Source organism: Acomys russatus, chromosome 12 (genome assembly GCF_903995435.1).
Source record: "Acomys russatus chromosome 12, mAcoRus1.1, whole genome shotgun sequence".
In the NCBI taxonomy this organism is placed as follows: domain Eukaryota; kingdom Metazoa; phylum Chordata; class Mammalia; order Rodentia; family Muridae; genus Acomys; species Acomys russatus.
In genome coordinates, this window is record NC_067148.1 from 30,423,289 (window position 1) to 30,439,451 (window position 16,163).

General features: G+C 40.0%; 1 protein-coding gene across 1 annotated transcript in view; it reads left to right on the forward strand.

Moving 5' to 3' along the window:
• Bard1 (BRCA1 associated RING domain 1) overlaps positions 1-16,163 on the forward strand; it is a 66,887-nt gene that overhangs the window by 31,848 nt on the left and 18,876 nt on the right. The window contains exons 5-8 of the mRNA XM_051154136.1: positions 1,182-1,262; positions 2,619-2,791; positions 11,487-11,595; positions 14,430-14,432. Coding sequence (XP_051010093.1) covers positions 1,182-1,262; positions 2,619-2,791; positions 11,487-11,595; positions 14,430-14,432 — 366 coding nt within the window. The remainder of the gene's footprint in view (positions 1-1,181; positions 1,263-2,618; positions 2,792-11,486; positions 11,596-14,429; positions 14,433-16,163) is intronic.

Below are 16,163 nucleotides of genomic sequence, written 5' to 3' on the forward strand. Positions count from 1 at the left end.
TGTGGAGAAGAGAGACGATGCAGGCCTGAATCTCAGCCTTAACCCCATTGCCAAGAGTCACTGTTGTCAAAGGCTAGCAACAAGGGGACCCTTACTGACCAAACCATCTTCCGTCTTCCTGCAACCTACTCACCTATGTTAGGCTTAAGTTAGACAGAGATATATAAGGCACAGAAGGCTTAGAGTTGGAAGGAGGCTTAATTTTCATGTCCTTTAATAACTGAAAGTGTCTTAACTTGAAGGGAGACCGACTCTTGCCTCCCGGTCCTTCACCCCATCTTAGCTCACTTGTTCTCAACATCTTGCTCACCTCCTTTGAAAACGGGCTCTGATACTACAATAAAGTGACTGCATTCTTTTTCTTTTTTGGTATTTCGAGACGGGTTTCTCTGTGGAGCCTAGACTGAGTGACCACATTCTTATCTTTTCTCTTCCTTCTACCCCCTGTGCCAGTGAGCCACTGTTGAGAAATTCCTTCACGGATCACTAGAGAAAGATGGAAAACTCTTCAGCCTGTGAAAGGGATGTGTGTGGGTTTGATGGGAGCTGCATTCACTTAGTTGATAATGGCTAATAGTTTTAGTTTCAAAGCAGAGGATAAAAATTAAATGCTGATTTTGTGTGTTGTTTGACTGGTTCTCTCAATTCCTTTCCTGGCATTTTAAACAGCAATTGCTTCTGCCATGAAGATACCTTTGGTGCAAATAAAGTAAATATAAACTAAATTAGTGACTAGAGTAACTGCCGATAAAGCAGTACTTTTTTTTTTTTTTTTTAAGAGTTTTAACATTGGTTTTCTTGACTAGCTTATTGGCTGTAAATAGCTTTGTTTATTTTAATGTTCAGAAATTATTTTTGTATATGTTCAAAAAATGTTGCAAAAAATGACGTTTTTGCAAATGAAATGATGACTTGCATTTTAGGATGGTCTCTGGCTTCGCTTTGTATCTTGAACTGCATTTTCAATATGGATAGCTAGTTACACTCAAGCGCAGACAAGATGACTTGGCATCTCATGGTTGAGAGACAGATCATATTTCTTGGCTCACGAGCAGAAGTCAGGCTGTAAGGGGAGGTTTGTTTGACTCAAAGAAGGCAGAATCTTTTAAACAAAGCCTCGCTAGCCTATTTCATTCATGATATATTTTAATGTCCTTAAATTTTTTTTGTTATTCTACCAGGGTGATATATCTTCTGTTGAATACCTCTTGAAAAATGGAAGCGACCCAAATGTTAAAGACCATGCTGGATGGACACCGTTGGTAGATTTCCTTTGTGTATATCTCTGCAGTGTTGTGGGTCTGTGTGTGTGTGTGTGTGTGTGTGTGTGTGTGTGTGTGTTTGGGGGGGGTCTGTGTGTGTGTGTCTATGTGTGTGTATGTTTTATGCTTATGATTCTAGTTTATGGTTTTGTGGTTGTTCATATATCATGCTCTGCCACCTACACTCTCTTCTAGTCTGAAGAATTTATGTTTTTGACCAAGTATGAAAAGCAAGTTATTTTTCATCTAGCTTTTCCATTGTGACAGGAAAGTAATTGGTTACCTTTGAGTACTTTGAGATATAGGAGTCCAGTTTCACTGCATGGTTGGAGGCTCATGTGCCAGTGAGGCTGCACAGCATTGCATGCCATTGGAACCAGGTAGATTGTGGTTTCCTGGGACAGAGGCGTCGGAAGGATGTGGTGTGATGGCCAGGGAGTGCCTGATCATGCCTCTTCTTCTGTCCTTTTACAAGTAGAAGCCATGGCCGTAGAAGACTTTATCTTAAATACTTGAAAAAAAAAGTCTGTTCACTACTGTTAGTATTGATTGCAATGTGAAGAATATGCTGGAAAAAGAATGGAAAACACACTTGGAGACAATTTTATCATGTGTTAATGAAGACAGTAAGCATTGGGTTAGAATGCAGCCCAAAAATGTCCGCAAAGATAGGCTTTTATCTTGTAGACTAGAATTTCAGCACAGAAATGAGACTCATTAGGCTAGGTGCAAAAATGGCTTAAAGGTATAATATATAAGTATTTATATATGTTAAAATAAATATGTAGTGCATGTACAATGCCTTCTTGCTAAATTTATAAGCCAAGAGGGCTTAGCCTGAATTCAGTCTATTGGGAAGACTGCCTCACACAGCCTTATTGCTTCTGTCGTAACTGACACCAGATACCCAGCAGTGTCTATTTCCTAGGATGTCACTCTGCTGGGTGGTTATGTGTAAACAGTGGTTTACAGTTTCATGTTTGGCCCAAAGCGCTGAACTCTCTTCAGACTTGGCGAACTCCAGATCTGTGTGTGATCTGGTTGGTATACATACATTAGGAGTTTTTCTAATGTTGTAAAACATTTAGGAGCTGTGGTTACCCTAAAGCACATTTTTTTTTTTTAAAGAAAAGCATGTGATGCAAGGCTGTCCTTTCCCATGAACACATGCGTTTTCATCATTGCATATTTTACCATGAAAATTACTATAAGTGGCTTTGCCTCTGTCAACAGCTAGACAGTAGTTATGTAAGAATAAGTTTTGACAAAGTTCCCATTAATTTTTCTAATGTGTATTTATTAATACATTGTTTTCTTCCATCCTCTCCCCTCCCCTTAAAACTTACTTTTGACCAGCATGAAGCCTGCAGCCATGGGCACCTGAAGATAGTAGAGTTGCTGCTGCAGCACAGTGCTTTGGTGAACACCACTGGCTATCAGAACGACTCGCCGCTCCACGATGCGGCCAAGAACGGCCACCTGGATATAGTCAAGGTGCTACTGTCCTATGGTGCCTCCAGGAATGCTGTGTAAGTATGAGCTAAAGTTTTCTAAATGGATTTGTGCTCCTGAATGAAGGAATGTGCTGAAGCAGTAACCATCCAAGCTGGCATTTCGGTCTCTTGTCTTCCACAGCTAAAGTTAGATATAATGATCAGGCTGTGTGTTCGAATCTACGCTCAGGTTCTCTTCCTCAAAACTCAAACATTTGAAGGGGATTTTATTCTCTTCAGAAACAATTTCGAATCCATTTAGAAACTTGGATTTCATAGATAAATTCACCTAGTGGTTATATTCTGTAGATTGAGTCATACCTAATAAAAATTACATGTTTAATTTTTTTATACTTAATAAAAATTAGATATTTAATTTCTTGTAGTACTTAGTATTTCAGACTCATTTTAAATATCCTGTTAGTGCTTTCTGCATATTATTCCAACAAAAGTTAAAGTGTGTAAGAATTCAGATACTGGGCAAATGCAGTTGAATTATCTCCCAGATTTTTCACATTATTCAAATGAGGCTCTGAGCAAATTGTTTTGCAGTGTCAGGGCACAGAGGAGCATTAGCGAATGCTGGCGGTTGCATCTTAAAATCGCTATTGTCAAGAGGATCGCAAGCAAATGCCGTATGCAGATTTTATATCTTTAATCTGTAACTTGGCTCCTGTCTCCCTATATGTTACTTTACTCTTTTCAGTTAATTAGGTAGTTGAAATGAAAATGCAAGAATTGCTTCTCTGTGCCCTCATTGCTTCTGCAGGCTTTAGATGAGCACAACAAAAGCCTTAGCCTTGGTAGGGAGAGACGTAAGAACCACAGCGTGCACGTCTTCTGCCTTAGAAATCTTCATGGGTAGCCACTCAGCACAATTGAAAATCAAATTGCTAATGAAGAATGTAATATACCCTGGTGCTTTTAGCTTCAGTAAGTTTGTCAGCCCTTCTTAGTTTCCCATCACAAGTTGTAAGGTAGTTGGGTCAGACTTTGGGGAAAATAAATAAACAAACAAACAAACAAACAACACACATGTGTCTCTGTGTGTGTGTATGCATGGTCTTTTCTGATCTCTGTGTATATTTGTATACAGGATGCTCACAGAGGTAATATATAGCTACGGGAAGACCTTACAGATATGCCCCTCCTGTGGGTGTAGCAAGCCGTTTGATAGAGCAACTGGTTGCTTGGGTCAGGTGAAGCCGAGTAGTTTCCATCCTCAGGTTCTTAAATCAGCCGTGACTGCTTTAATGAATGGAGCACTGGTCGTGTTAGGGAACCCAGCTTTTATTTGTGACTCCATTATTGACTTTATAGCCGCAGGCAGGTTAATTTCTGTGCTTTGGTGTCCTCACCTATAAAACATGGTGCTGCCTGCTGCTTTCCTATTTCTTGAGAGCATAGTGAGGATTAATGAGGCAAAACACAGAGCCTGTCTTGTGGTTTGTACACCATGATTCTTCACAGCACTGTGAGGACTCTTCAATACACAAGGAGTGGGCACGAGGCAGGGGATGGGGCTGCCTTCACAGTGCTCTCTCAGAGGTCAGGGGCCAGCTGGTAATAAGTGGCCTGACCTAGCAAAGTGACACCCATGACTCGGTGTAGTTAAGCTCTGTCTGCTAGACCTTTCCGCATTAAAGGGAATGTTTGTGTCACTGTCACATAGGGAACTGGTGGTTGGTCTGCTGTTAAGAACTTTTCCTTGGATGGACATTGAATTTTCAAGTAGAAAAATATTATGTGGATCATTGGACCTATTAATTGTTTTCCTGTCCTAGTAAATTTCTTAAAAAACAAATCATCTACAGCAAAGATAACTATTTTATGGTGTTAAAAAACATGTTGCTCTTTTGAAAGATCATGGATTTACCTGCTCAGAGCAAGCAAAGTGACATGAAAAATTAAGTCTTTGTGATTGCGGTTTTATAGCTGTCCACGCAGGATTCCATTCACTGACCCTTTTGATGTGCTGCTGTGCCCTTTAGGGTTAGCTTACTAGAAATGCTTATGGTTTTAAATGTTGGGTGGTCCACACGTGCAGACAAACATTTTTGTTTGCTCGTCTCTCCTTACTCTATCCTGTTGCTACAGCTGATTCAGGGCACAGCTGTAGGTAGGTGTCTGCCATGTTACTCCTACATGGGACGGGACATTAAAGGACTTTATTGTTATCTGAACACTGCCTTATGGGTATAGCTGAAGCATTAAACACCTTAGCTTAGCCCTTCAGTAAGTGAAGTGCACCTCTTTAATCAGTCAGTACTGGCTAAGAGAAGAGTTTTTAAGTCCCCTGTCTCATATTCTTTATGTTCAGATTGTACCATGTAGGAAAATGAAATTTTCCTATTTTAATATTTTTTTAAAAATCATGTTTTGGTATATTTTGTCTTATTAACCAGCCAAACTATTATTACAAAAATATGTGTGAAATAGTATAATTAAATGGGAGAAATTATAATACTCCAGGTATAATGTGGTTTACCATGTTTTCTTATTTCTATTCGGTATCTGTCTCTCAGCAGTGCAGATCCAGCAATGTTAGCAGTCACTGAGCTGGTACTATCTGCTAAGCAGTGTCTTAAGGACTTTCAATGTATTAATTGATTTCGTCTTCCTAATAGTCTTAGAAAATAAGTTCTACAAGCCCAATTTTACAGGTGAGGAAACAGGCACAAGAGGTTGAAGTAGTCTCTGTCAAAGGTCACACAACTGGTCCTAGAGCCAGAACTTCCATTTGGGCAGTGTTCCTCTATAACCTGGCTGTCATGTGCTAGCATACCATCCCTCCTACTCAAGCCATCTAGAGAACTGGGCAGGGTCTTGTTGCTGTAGGAGAACCATCTACCCTTTAGCACTGTCCCTTTGTGCTTTCATAGCCAGGCATAGCTCCTGCTTCCCAGACCCCCGTTTCCTGTGGTACAGGTGTGCTCTGCCTCCCCACTCCTCTTCCTTCCGTTTCCTCTCTCCTTTCCTCCTCGTCAGTATTGATGATTTCTTAAACCGTCACACAGTGCCCTCACATCTTTCCCTGTGCATGGAGTATTCTTCTTCTGCCTCTGTGTCCCTTTCAAGCCCTGCAAAGTTTCACAAGACTGAAATTCCTCCAGTGTGCTTCTCTCATTGAGTTCTGACAAGATAGCAACTATCTTTGTGCCATTGGTTCCATAGTTCCTGAAAGAGAAGGAAAAGCCATCTTATTGAGTAAATGAATATTTTTCAAACTGATTACAAAGCAATGGTTATCACATCCTCAATATGTCTATACACATACTCTTTGTATGTAAATGACATAAATGATTTTTGATTTTATAATATGTACATCTTATAAACACACGTGTTATTCATTCATACAGTTTATTAGTCAGTATGTTTCAGTAGTATGCATTTTTCAGTTTTTAAAATTAGCTATGAGGTAGCAAAACTTGGTAACTTAGGAACACTCAGATTTTCTCTGAAGGTTTGAAATGTAAAATCCTTAATTTTGTCTTTAAAATTTTTAGATGAAATGTATTTTCCAAATTGTGGCTTAAATCAGAGAGAGAATAAGCCAGGCATGTACTCACGCTTTTAACCCTAGCGTTTAGGAAGCAGAGGCAGGTCGATCTTCAAGGCCAGCCAAAGCTACATAGTGAGACCTTGTCTCAAAAAGCAAAACCCAACCAAACAAAAGGACAGGAAACAATGGTCCAATGAAATGGCTAAAGACACTGGGTAAAGGCACTTGTCTCCAGGCCTGATTGATGTAAGATCTGCCCTCTGGTCCCCAACACTCACACACACTTAAAGTAAAATCACAGGGCAAGCAGTAGGGACAGGCACATGCTAGAGGGTATTAAGTAGTAAAACCTGCTAATATACTGGGTTATAAATCAGTAGAGAAAATTAATAAAAGGATAGAGTTTGGTCAGTGATCATAGAATGTGCTCCAGTAACCAGGAAAAGAACATTTTTAGAAGAATTTCTAAGGCATGAAGAATATTATCTCTATGTAATCATATGGAGTTCAGTTCACTGAATTTTAAGAGATTTTCCTTGATACAAAGCATTAAAGGAATGGTTAGGAGTGATACATGGTGGAAGTTATGAATATATTGTCAAGAACTACACATAATTTTATAAACCTGTATTCTGAAAATACCTTAAGTATTGTTGGTGTTGCACTGATCCAGACACACTTGATTGTACATTTTCACAGTTGTAGTATTCCTTCCCTCTACTGCTCGTTTTCATATGTCCGATATATGGGCCTATCACACATGCTCAGATAGTGAGACTTCAGCTCCGTACTAGTAGAGGCTGTCTTTCAGCAGCCATATTGCTTATCCCTCCTCATGCTCTTCACATTTATCCACCATATGCCAGCTTTCAGTCTTGGCCCAGGGCCATTTCATTTCCCGGTGTATGAACTTTACCTGCATTTTACCCCATTACTTTGCGTTGATACATACCTGATCAGTGCTGTCTGTATTTGTTGAGTTAGTATTTACTCTAGTGGTTTGTGGAGAAGGAAAAGTTCTGCACATGCCTTACAGATGCTTGACGTGAGTGTCAAGGGTCACACTTCATGCCATAAAATAGAGAATGTTGCCTTTACACTCCGAAAAGAGTCATTGTGCATTCTTCTTGTGGTCCTTTTTAATAAAATACTCAGTTATGTCTCGTGAGTTAATTTTGTAATCTTAAGAACCTTTCTTCTATGATGATGGGGAATAATTTACCACTGTTGTAATTAGTAGTATAGTGACTGGTGTGTGCAGTAACGTGTTACTTTTCCTTCAGATGCCTCTTTTGTAAAAAAGGGATAAGCAATGTGAATTTTCAATTAATTTTCACACTATACCTGTACCCAAGTATTAATCCATTCAAATATCGTGGGAAGAAAGGACATTTTGTGTGTGTCCACGTAGTAAGAGAGGAATATACCTCATCTTTGCTTGCTGTTTAAATTTCTGCTTGTAAACCTGTGTCTGTCCATATTTTGGAAACTGGTAACAAAACACAAAATTATGACAGAGTGCTGTAGGCCATGCCTTCTATGTAGCGGGCCTGGCTTTAACCTGTCCCGGAACCAGTGGTATCGAAATGTGTCATTCTGTGATTTGTATATATCTTATGTAAATAAGATGTTATAAATACCTTATTTAAAAATCCTGCTAGACCCTTTATAAAGAAATTCTTTTGAATGCAAGTATATTTAACCCAGACCACTTCCTTCTTTCTGTCTCTCTATCTCTCTCTCTGTCTCTCTCCTCTCTCTCTGTCTCTCCTCTCTGTCTCTTTCTCTCTCTCTGTCTCTCTCTGTTTCTCTCTCTCTCTCTCGCTCTCTCACTCTCTGTCTCTCTCTCTGTTTCTCTCTCTCTCTCACCCTCAGATGTTCTGGCTACCTCATGGGGATCTGTTGTAAAGTACTTTCATTTATCATTTTTATAATAGTGTCATAGGGAACTTTTATTTCTGCTTATGTAAATAACTATGCTGATGTCATTAGTTAATATGTATTAAAGTTCACTTGATTAAGCTTTTCTTTGAAGTGTAAAATATTCTTTTAGTCCTCATGTGCTGTCTGTGTGCATACATATAAAACAGAGCATACTATGACTTTGTTTATCCATTTTGCAGTTGGTTTAAGGATATTTATTCTTCAAATCAGGCTTCTATTTTGTGATAGTCATTTATATCGTGTATATGAGGAGACAGTATAGTTGCTATGTGATTATGATAGAATATGAAATTCAGAAGTCTCCAATAGCATGTATGTGATCCTTTTGAAATGCTCTGACATTGTCTATTGTAACTGGAAACAGTAGCTTCTGTCACATTAGTGTAAATCAGGAACCTAAAATGCCTTTTACCTTGGCTGGAGAAAGAATGCTGCCAGGGAAGGTACATGGTGTGGACCTGGGCATGAAGGAGCCTGAGAAGGGAGACTTGTCACTGTTTATTCAGCACTGCAAAGAAGACGGCAGCTGAGCCTGGTGGTCATGAATAGCTGTCACGAGAGATTTGCCCTGGCTCATTTCTTATCTTAATCCACAAGCTCTCTTTTCCCAAGATGCTATTATAATAGCTTTCACCAAGGTCATTGACTCTGGAGAGGCTTAGATACTTATGTGTGTGACTTCTGTGACTCATCAAACAACGTTGACACTTCGCCTTCGCCTTCTTCCCCTAGAGTTTCATCCTTTTTCCTTTAAAATGCTTTTCTGCACACTTAGATCAGTTCATGGAATCGGTAAAGTGCCTTGTTGATGTTTTTGTTTCCCATTTAACACACTATATTTTCACTTGTTTTCAGTGCTTGGGATCAAATCTAGAGTGCTGTGCGTGTTTGACAAGCATGGAATCTTATTCTTAAAAATCATTAGAGATTATAAAGGATAACTTAATTTTAAAAGCTTAATACCATAGTATGGCATATTAAAATATATTTTAAAGCATTCTCAAGTTGTAAAGAGGATGAATGGTTGACCAAGTGTTGTACCTTTAGCAAATTATTTACAATGGCCATATTCAGTATGGGCAGTGTTGAGTGTAACTGAGCACACAAGGCAAATGTGACCAGAACAGATCAGTGGAATCTGCTGCTCTGTCTTATGGTCTGTGAAATAATGGGTCATACTATGATTTCTGAAGTCTCTTCCAGTACAACATGCTGTGACTTGTAAAGCAGTATGTGTTCTGAAGTCTGCATCAGGCTGTTCTCTGAACCACAGTAGTTTGCTTTACAGTGGCCATGTCATTTATACTAGATTGGATACACATACTCTCACTCACACACACACACACACACACACACACACACACACGCCTCATTGCTTTATTAGTTGTTTATTTTGTGTAATTTTTCTTATAGTGGATCCATATGGCTTTTCTGTTAATAAATCTAAATTTGTATTTGTTTATATAAGCAATAGCACCAGTAGTAGCTCTACTAAATGATTGGTGTTTGCACATGAAAGTATCTCACTTATGGTGATTAATGACTTAGAATCATTAGGAAATGAAAATATGAATACAAAGAATACAGAATTATGAAAATTTTACATATCAGTTCTGCTTGGCTAACACACTCCCTTGACTGGTATCAAAACGAAAATTTCCATTTAAAAAAGTTAGTTACTTTTTTAATTTAAAATATTTTTACAGAATGTATTTGATCGTATTATTTCCCCCCTTCCCACTCCTGGATTCTACCCATCTCCCTGTCCACTCAGGTTCATTTCATCGATTCCTTGTATTGGTTGTTGTCTGTTTCACTGCTTTCAGCCTTGAGCTTGACCCTCCCTTGCCCTCTACTTACTATTAGGGTGCCCTTTCTTGTTGTTCTAGGGCTTCCCCATGTGTCCCCGAGTTTCAAATATGAACGCTCTCTACTTTTGATGGAAATGCTTAGTGCTGTGGACTTGCCTCTTAGAAATGCCTTCATTTTGTCCCATTGGCTTGGATATGTTGTGTTTTCATTTTCATTAAGTTATAAAATGTTGTAAATTTCCTTCTTGGTTTTTGTCTTGACTTTTTTTTTTTTTCCCCAATTCAATAGTGAGTTGTTCAGCTTCCAGGAGTTTGTATACTGTCTGTGGTTTCTACTGTTGATATCCGGGTTCAACCCTTGGTGATCAGATAGGCTACAGGGCTTTATTTCATTTCATTTTTTTTTTTTAAATCTGTTGAGGTTTGCTTTGTATCCTAATCTGTGATCAGTTTGGGAGAAAGTTCCAAGAAAGCATATTCTTTAATGTCTGGGTGGAATATTCTATAATTGTCTGCTATGTCTATTTCATTTATGATGTTACGTAACTACAACATTAGTTTTTATCTGTCTATTGACAAGAGGGGAGTTTTGAAGTTTCAGTGTTGCTGTGTTTGGGTCACACTTCTAAAAGAGACCCTGAGGATACTTTTTCCTCTTTTTCTTTTTTTTTTTTTTTTTTTTTTTTTTTTTTTTTTTTTTTTTTAATCTCCTGCTGTCTTTCCACTGTCTGGAGAACTAGGGAGACCCTGGGTCCACACTAAGGCCAAGTCCCTAGGCATGGAGGTGGGCTGGAAAGAAGCTGAGTCCCAAACAAGTGTGATGGCCCTGGGCTCCCTGGCAGAGGGTGATTCTGACTCCTAGTCTCAGGGTCTCTGGCAGAGATATATTCTGCGGCTTAGTGGGGAGGAGCAGAGCAGTGGAGATGGGCTGGAAGGAAGGGCGGAAAGGCATCATAGGGAAGAGCTAGGGGAACCTAGGTCAGCTCCAGGAGACCCAAACCCTAAAGGGATGGAAGTGGGCTGGGAGGAGGCGCTCCTGTGGACAGGCTGCAGGGGCACTCAGCCTGGAGTCTGGAGTCTGGAGAGACTTTAATGGAGGGCAGGAAAGAGAATAAAGGTTGCCTATCTTTGTCCCAGCCTAGCGTAGAGGCTGTGGGTCAGTGGTGTCACGGAGGGATGGAGATGGGCTGTAAGGAAAGGGTAAAGGGGCTGCAGGGAAGAGCTAAGGCCGACCTGGGTCCTCACCAGAGGCCGAGTCCCTAAAGAATGGTGTGGTCTGGCTTCCTTCTTTTCTTCCTCTCTGAGTTCAGTAGCACTTGATAGTACACCCTCACGACTAAGGTGAGCTGAGTCACCTTAGTTAACAATTGTGCATTATTAAGGATGATGAAAGTAGTTCTAGAAGCACAGCTGTTTGCTAAGAATAAAGGTATAGATTTTATTTGCTTAAACCTATTTGCACTTATTTTGCCAGTAACATATTTGGCGTGCGGCCTGTGGATTATACAGACAACGAAAACATAAGATCATTATTGCTGCTGCCAGAGAAGAAGGAAGCAATCTCAACTAGCCAGTGCTCAGTGGTAAGTATGGATTTAGGTTTGGAATATTTATGTCTTTTATTGAACTTGGTTATGAAAGGAACATAATATGAAAACTTCCAGTTAGCAGATAGCTTTCATTCATCAAGCACTTCCGGAGACTGACAACTATGGATTTAAAGATGTATCAAGAAATACTATTGAACCCTTTGTATTTTAGGTAGCGATCATACAACAATGAATTTGACCAAAGCAACTCTTACTTCAGGGAACTTGCTTGCCAGTAAGAGGTAGAGAAAAAAAGATGGTCTGAGGACATGTAAATTGATAAAGCAGTTGTTTCAGAAGTGGGTACACAGTGCTTTTAGGATGGTTTGTAGTGTGTAACTGGGTGGAGATGCACTGAAGGATACTGCATTAGTGAGGGCCTATTAAGAACCAATTTGAACTGCAACTTGAGTTATGAGGGGGAGGCAGCCAGGTGGCCACATAAAGGACGTTGTATAGAGACCCTCAACTAGAAGAATGGGCATGCTTGAAGATTACAGACTATGTTATTGCTGAGGACAGCGAGAGTCTGAGAATGGAAGCTATTGAAAGGTTTCAGAGTGCAGGAGTGACAGTGTTTTATTCTGTTCTCAGCATTTGCTCTTTTGATTTACGAAAGGGAGTCTGTGCAAGAGTGGAAGAAAAACACTTAGGGTTGTGAGAGACAAGTGCCAACGTGACTCCATCTAAGCAAATAGCACTGAAGGTCTGGAAGAAATAGTAAGCTTATGTATGTTTTCCCAGCAGTACTTTTCCTTGGGGTTCCTGTAGTGAATCTGTTTGCTGGCATGAGGTGGGGAATCCGTCATTTCTGTTCCAGTTTTAAATCTACTGATGGAGCTGATACATAGCAGTTGGATACCGGAGCCTATGAATTAGACGAGAGACAGTGGAGAAAAGACCCATTCCTGGGGAACTCACAGCCAAGTAGAAGATATAAATGTAAAAAAAAGAGTCCATTATAAGTTGTAATATATAATAAAAGCAGTGAAATGTGCAGCAGCTATAATGTGTGCAGCAGAAGCAAGCTCAGTTTCAGGAGCTGTCGGGAAGAACTTCACAGAAAGTGACAGAGTGTCTGAGGGAAAGAGCTGGTGAATGCTGCTCCAGTTCTGAAACATTTGACTGTTAGAAAGATCATCCTGTTGGCAGTTGTGACTGCACAGAGAACCCATGTTTTTTCCTTAACTTGCTATCCTTGATTTAGCGGCTCTGTTGTTAATGTGTCCTTGTGCCTGTAGGTTGGTTGCTACAATTCCAGATGTGACAGTGGCCAGCTAAAAGAAGACATCAGAGCATTTTCTTAGAGCCTTTGAGATATTTCTTCATTTAATTGGTTAGAACTAGCCATAAATTGGTTTTGACGTATCCAGGGATAGAGATGGGGCAGATCTTGTAGGGTGGCTACCTGAAGGGAAGCTGGTATTTGTTACTGTAGAAAATGGGACGAATGGGTTTTGTGTGGAAATCCAGCATGGCCCATTGCTACAGCTACTTAAAGGAAAGGAGGCATAAGAAGCCCTCAGAAACATAAAGAACTCTAGGGTTTAGTGTGCGGAGCGTGTAGAGGATGTTGAAATACTTTCAGGGTGAGAAGCTAGATTGGGACCAGCCCGCGAAAGATGTTAACTTCCTTAATAGGGACTTTAGATTTAATGGCATCAGCAGCGCGTTTATACCTAGAACAAGTTGGTCTGCAGGATAGCTAGGAGTAAAAAACTCAGGCAAAGTGCAGGCTGCTGCAGTAATGTCTAGGGTTAGTGCGATCTGAAATTATGGGTGATGACAATGAGATGAGGATGGAGAGAAGAGAGGCCCAGTGAGCTCACTGTATTCTCATGTTTGTTCAGATGATAAAAGGTATGCAACACTATGAGCAAGCATTTTTATTGTTTGAATGATTGACACGTGGCTAGGGAACCTAGTGAGTGTTAAACAAATCTGTGTTAGTGGAACTAGTAGGTCATCTGCAACTGCTAAGGGGCCATGTCTGGGATATGATACCTCTAGGCACCACGAGACTTCACTCACTCAACCCAGGCTGCTTTGCTGGATCGTCGGGCTGAGCTGAGCCAGAACTGTTCTGCAGCTCCCTCTCACCCAGAAAGGGCAGTGAAGTCGTGATTGATGCCATTGCTCAGTTACAGCTTTAGCCTGACGCAGTTATAATTTGGTGTAGGCACAGGTGCTATCATGGGTGGTTACCTTCATACCCTGAGAACCCTCTATCTTTTGCTTTAGACTACAGTCTGATAAATGCGTTCCAAATGATAGTGCGGGAACTGAAAGGACCTAAAAGTCAGCACTTTAATTTCTTGCTTTTAAAAGTGGGAAAACTGAGACCTAGAAAGGTCATGATTTGCCCAGGATTATTAACCATTTTTTTTTTTTTTTCAAATGGACCAGTTAGAACTCAGATTTCTTCAGTCTTAGGTCAGGCCTCACCATACTTTATAACTTGGTTCTTATTTAACTCATTTGTACTTGAACTCCTGCCAGAACATCATTTAAGTTAACATCATGGATTATTTTAAATGTGTCAGAAATACAGACACCATTATGGTAATTTGGCAGTCTGATTATGGTACTCACCTTCAGAAAAATATTTTTATTTTGAAATCTAAAAGACACACTCTGTGTGTCATGTGACATTGAGTTTATTCTTGTGTCTTTTTGCTGAGATAGACCTTCCCTATGTAGCCCAGGATAGCCTGGAACTTGCAGCTCACCTGCTTCTGCCTCAAAGGATAAGGTTATACAACACTATGGCCAATCTAATTCTCTTAATGATTGATATGTGGCTTAGGAACCTAACGGATGACAATAAGCAAGTCTGTGTAAGTGGAGGCGGTAGATTATATGCAGTCAGTATGTCTGGAATGTGATGCCCCAACCACCACCAGACTTCATTTGCTCAACCCGACTGTTTTGCTGGGTCTTTAGTCTATCAAAAATATTGTCTTTCAGGTCCTATGTTATAGCTGTTTTCTCCACCAAGAACAGATTTGAGGAACCAGAGTACCTATATCCTGCTTCCTGTTTCCTCCAGACCTGGTTGTACCTGTCAGCTATTTATTTATGCTGAAACTAGGACCTTATCTTTTCCAGATAAGCAGTCCACCCTTGAGCTACACCCCCAGCGCTGTACCACTTATTAAGAATAGCAGTCTCCCACCCCCTTGTTCCACTTTACAATCTAGTTGCTCCAATGGCCTCATGGTCTCCTTCTAGTTTATTTTTCTCTTCCTCATTAGAATATAAATTGCATGCGGCAGGGACTTGTTCACCATAACAGGTCTTTGCATGGAGTACTGTGTGAGCAAGTTTTCAAGCCTGAGAGCTGTGGGTATGTTGTGCTCTGGTCCCCACATGACATACATGGTGCTTGATAGTGGAGTCTAGAATATTTTTATTGCAAACCCTACCGAGGAGCTGCTTCAGGGGGTGTGCTGAAGGGCGGGGTGATAAGCCGATGCAGTTTAATCCATCTGTGTCTCATTCAGAACTGTGTTTTGAGTAAGACTTGGTGGCACTGCCTTTTAGCTGGGAAGCAGCCTCCACTCTTAACTCTGTTCACTCTGTGCCGTGATCACTTAGGGACTTGTGCCCATGGCCCCTTAGGGCAGCATGTCTGTCTTGTCTACTCTTTCCTGATTCTTTAAGATTTTCTCTTGTCTTTGCTTATGTTTACGTGAGAGAATGCATGTGCCTAGATGTGCACATACTATGTACACATGTGGAGGCCAAACCTTGGGCAGCAGGAATCACTCTGTCCTGCTGCTGCTTAGACGGGGCTCAGACTCAGGTTGTTAGACCTGGCTGCAAGCTCCCGAGACATCTTTTCAGCTCTCTTTTCAGATGCTTTAGCCCCACTAGTCTGATAAATTTGTTAATAATAATAATAGTAGTAGTAGTAGTAGTAGTAGCAATAATTTTATCTGTGGAAAATACCATATTGAATTTAAGTATTGAATTTATTTAATGCCAAGGAATGTGAGGGTAGTACCTTTGGATTTTTTGAGCATCATGGCTTTGAGACCCCTTACTTGAATTAAACCCTCAGCCCTATGATATGCAATCCCAAGTTAACATGTGACTTTTGCAGTTGTTTATGCTTTATTCTCACATTCCTTAACTACAAGAAATTAGTACCAGTTTTTATAGGAAAATGCTTGACCCATTTTGATACTTCCCCTTGGCTGGTACAAATAGAATTATATGCTATATTTAGAAATGATATAGTTTCACTTTTGCATTTAATGAAAAGAACTAATTTAGCTAAAGCAGCCTCATGTAAATCAAGAAGTAATGTGTTCTGCAAAACTATTTTGATGGCACTTACTTAAAGGACAAGAATTTTTGACAATTGATTTTTATTATCATTATAAATGAACAATTTAAAAATATACTGAACTATTTTTATGTTATGGAGTATTTACACTGTTTGGAGTTGACTTGGATATGTTTTCTTACAGAGACTAGCAATGCATTTATATGGGAATGTGATAATGTCTGTCTGTCTGTCTCTCTCTCTTTCTCTTTCTCCGTGTGTGTGTGTGTTT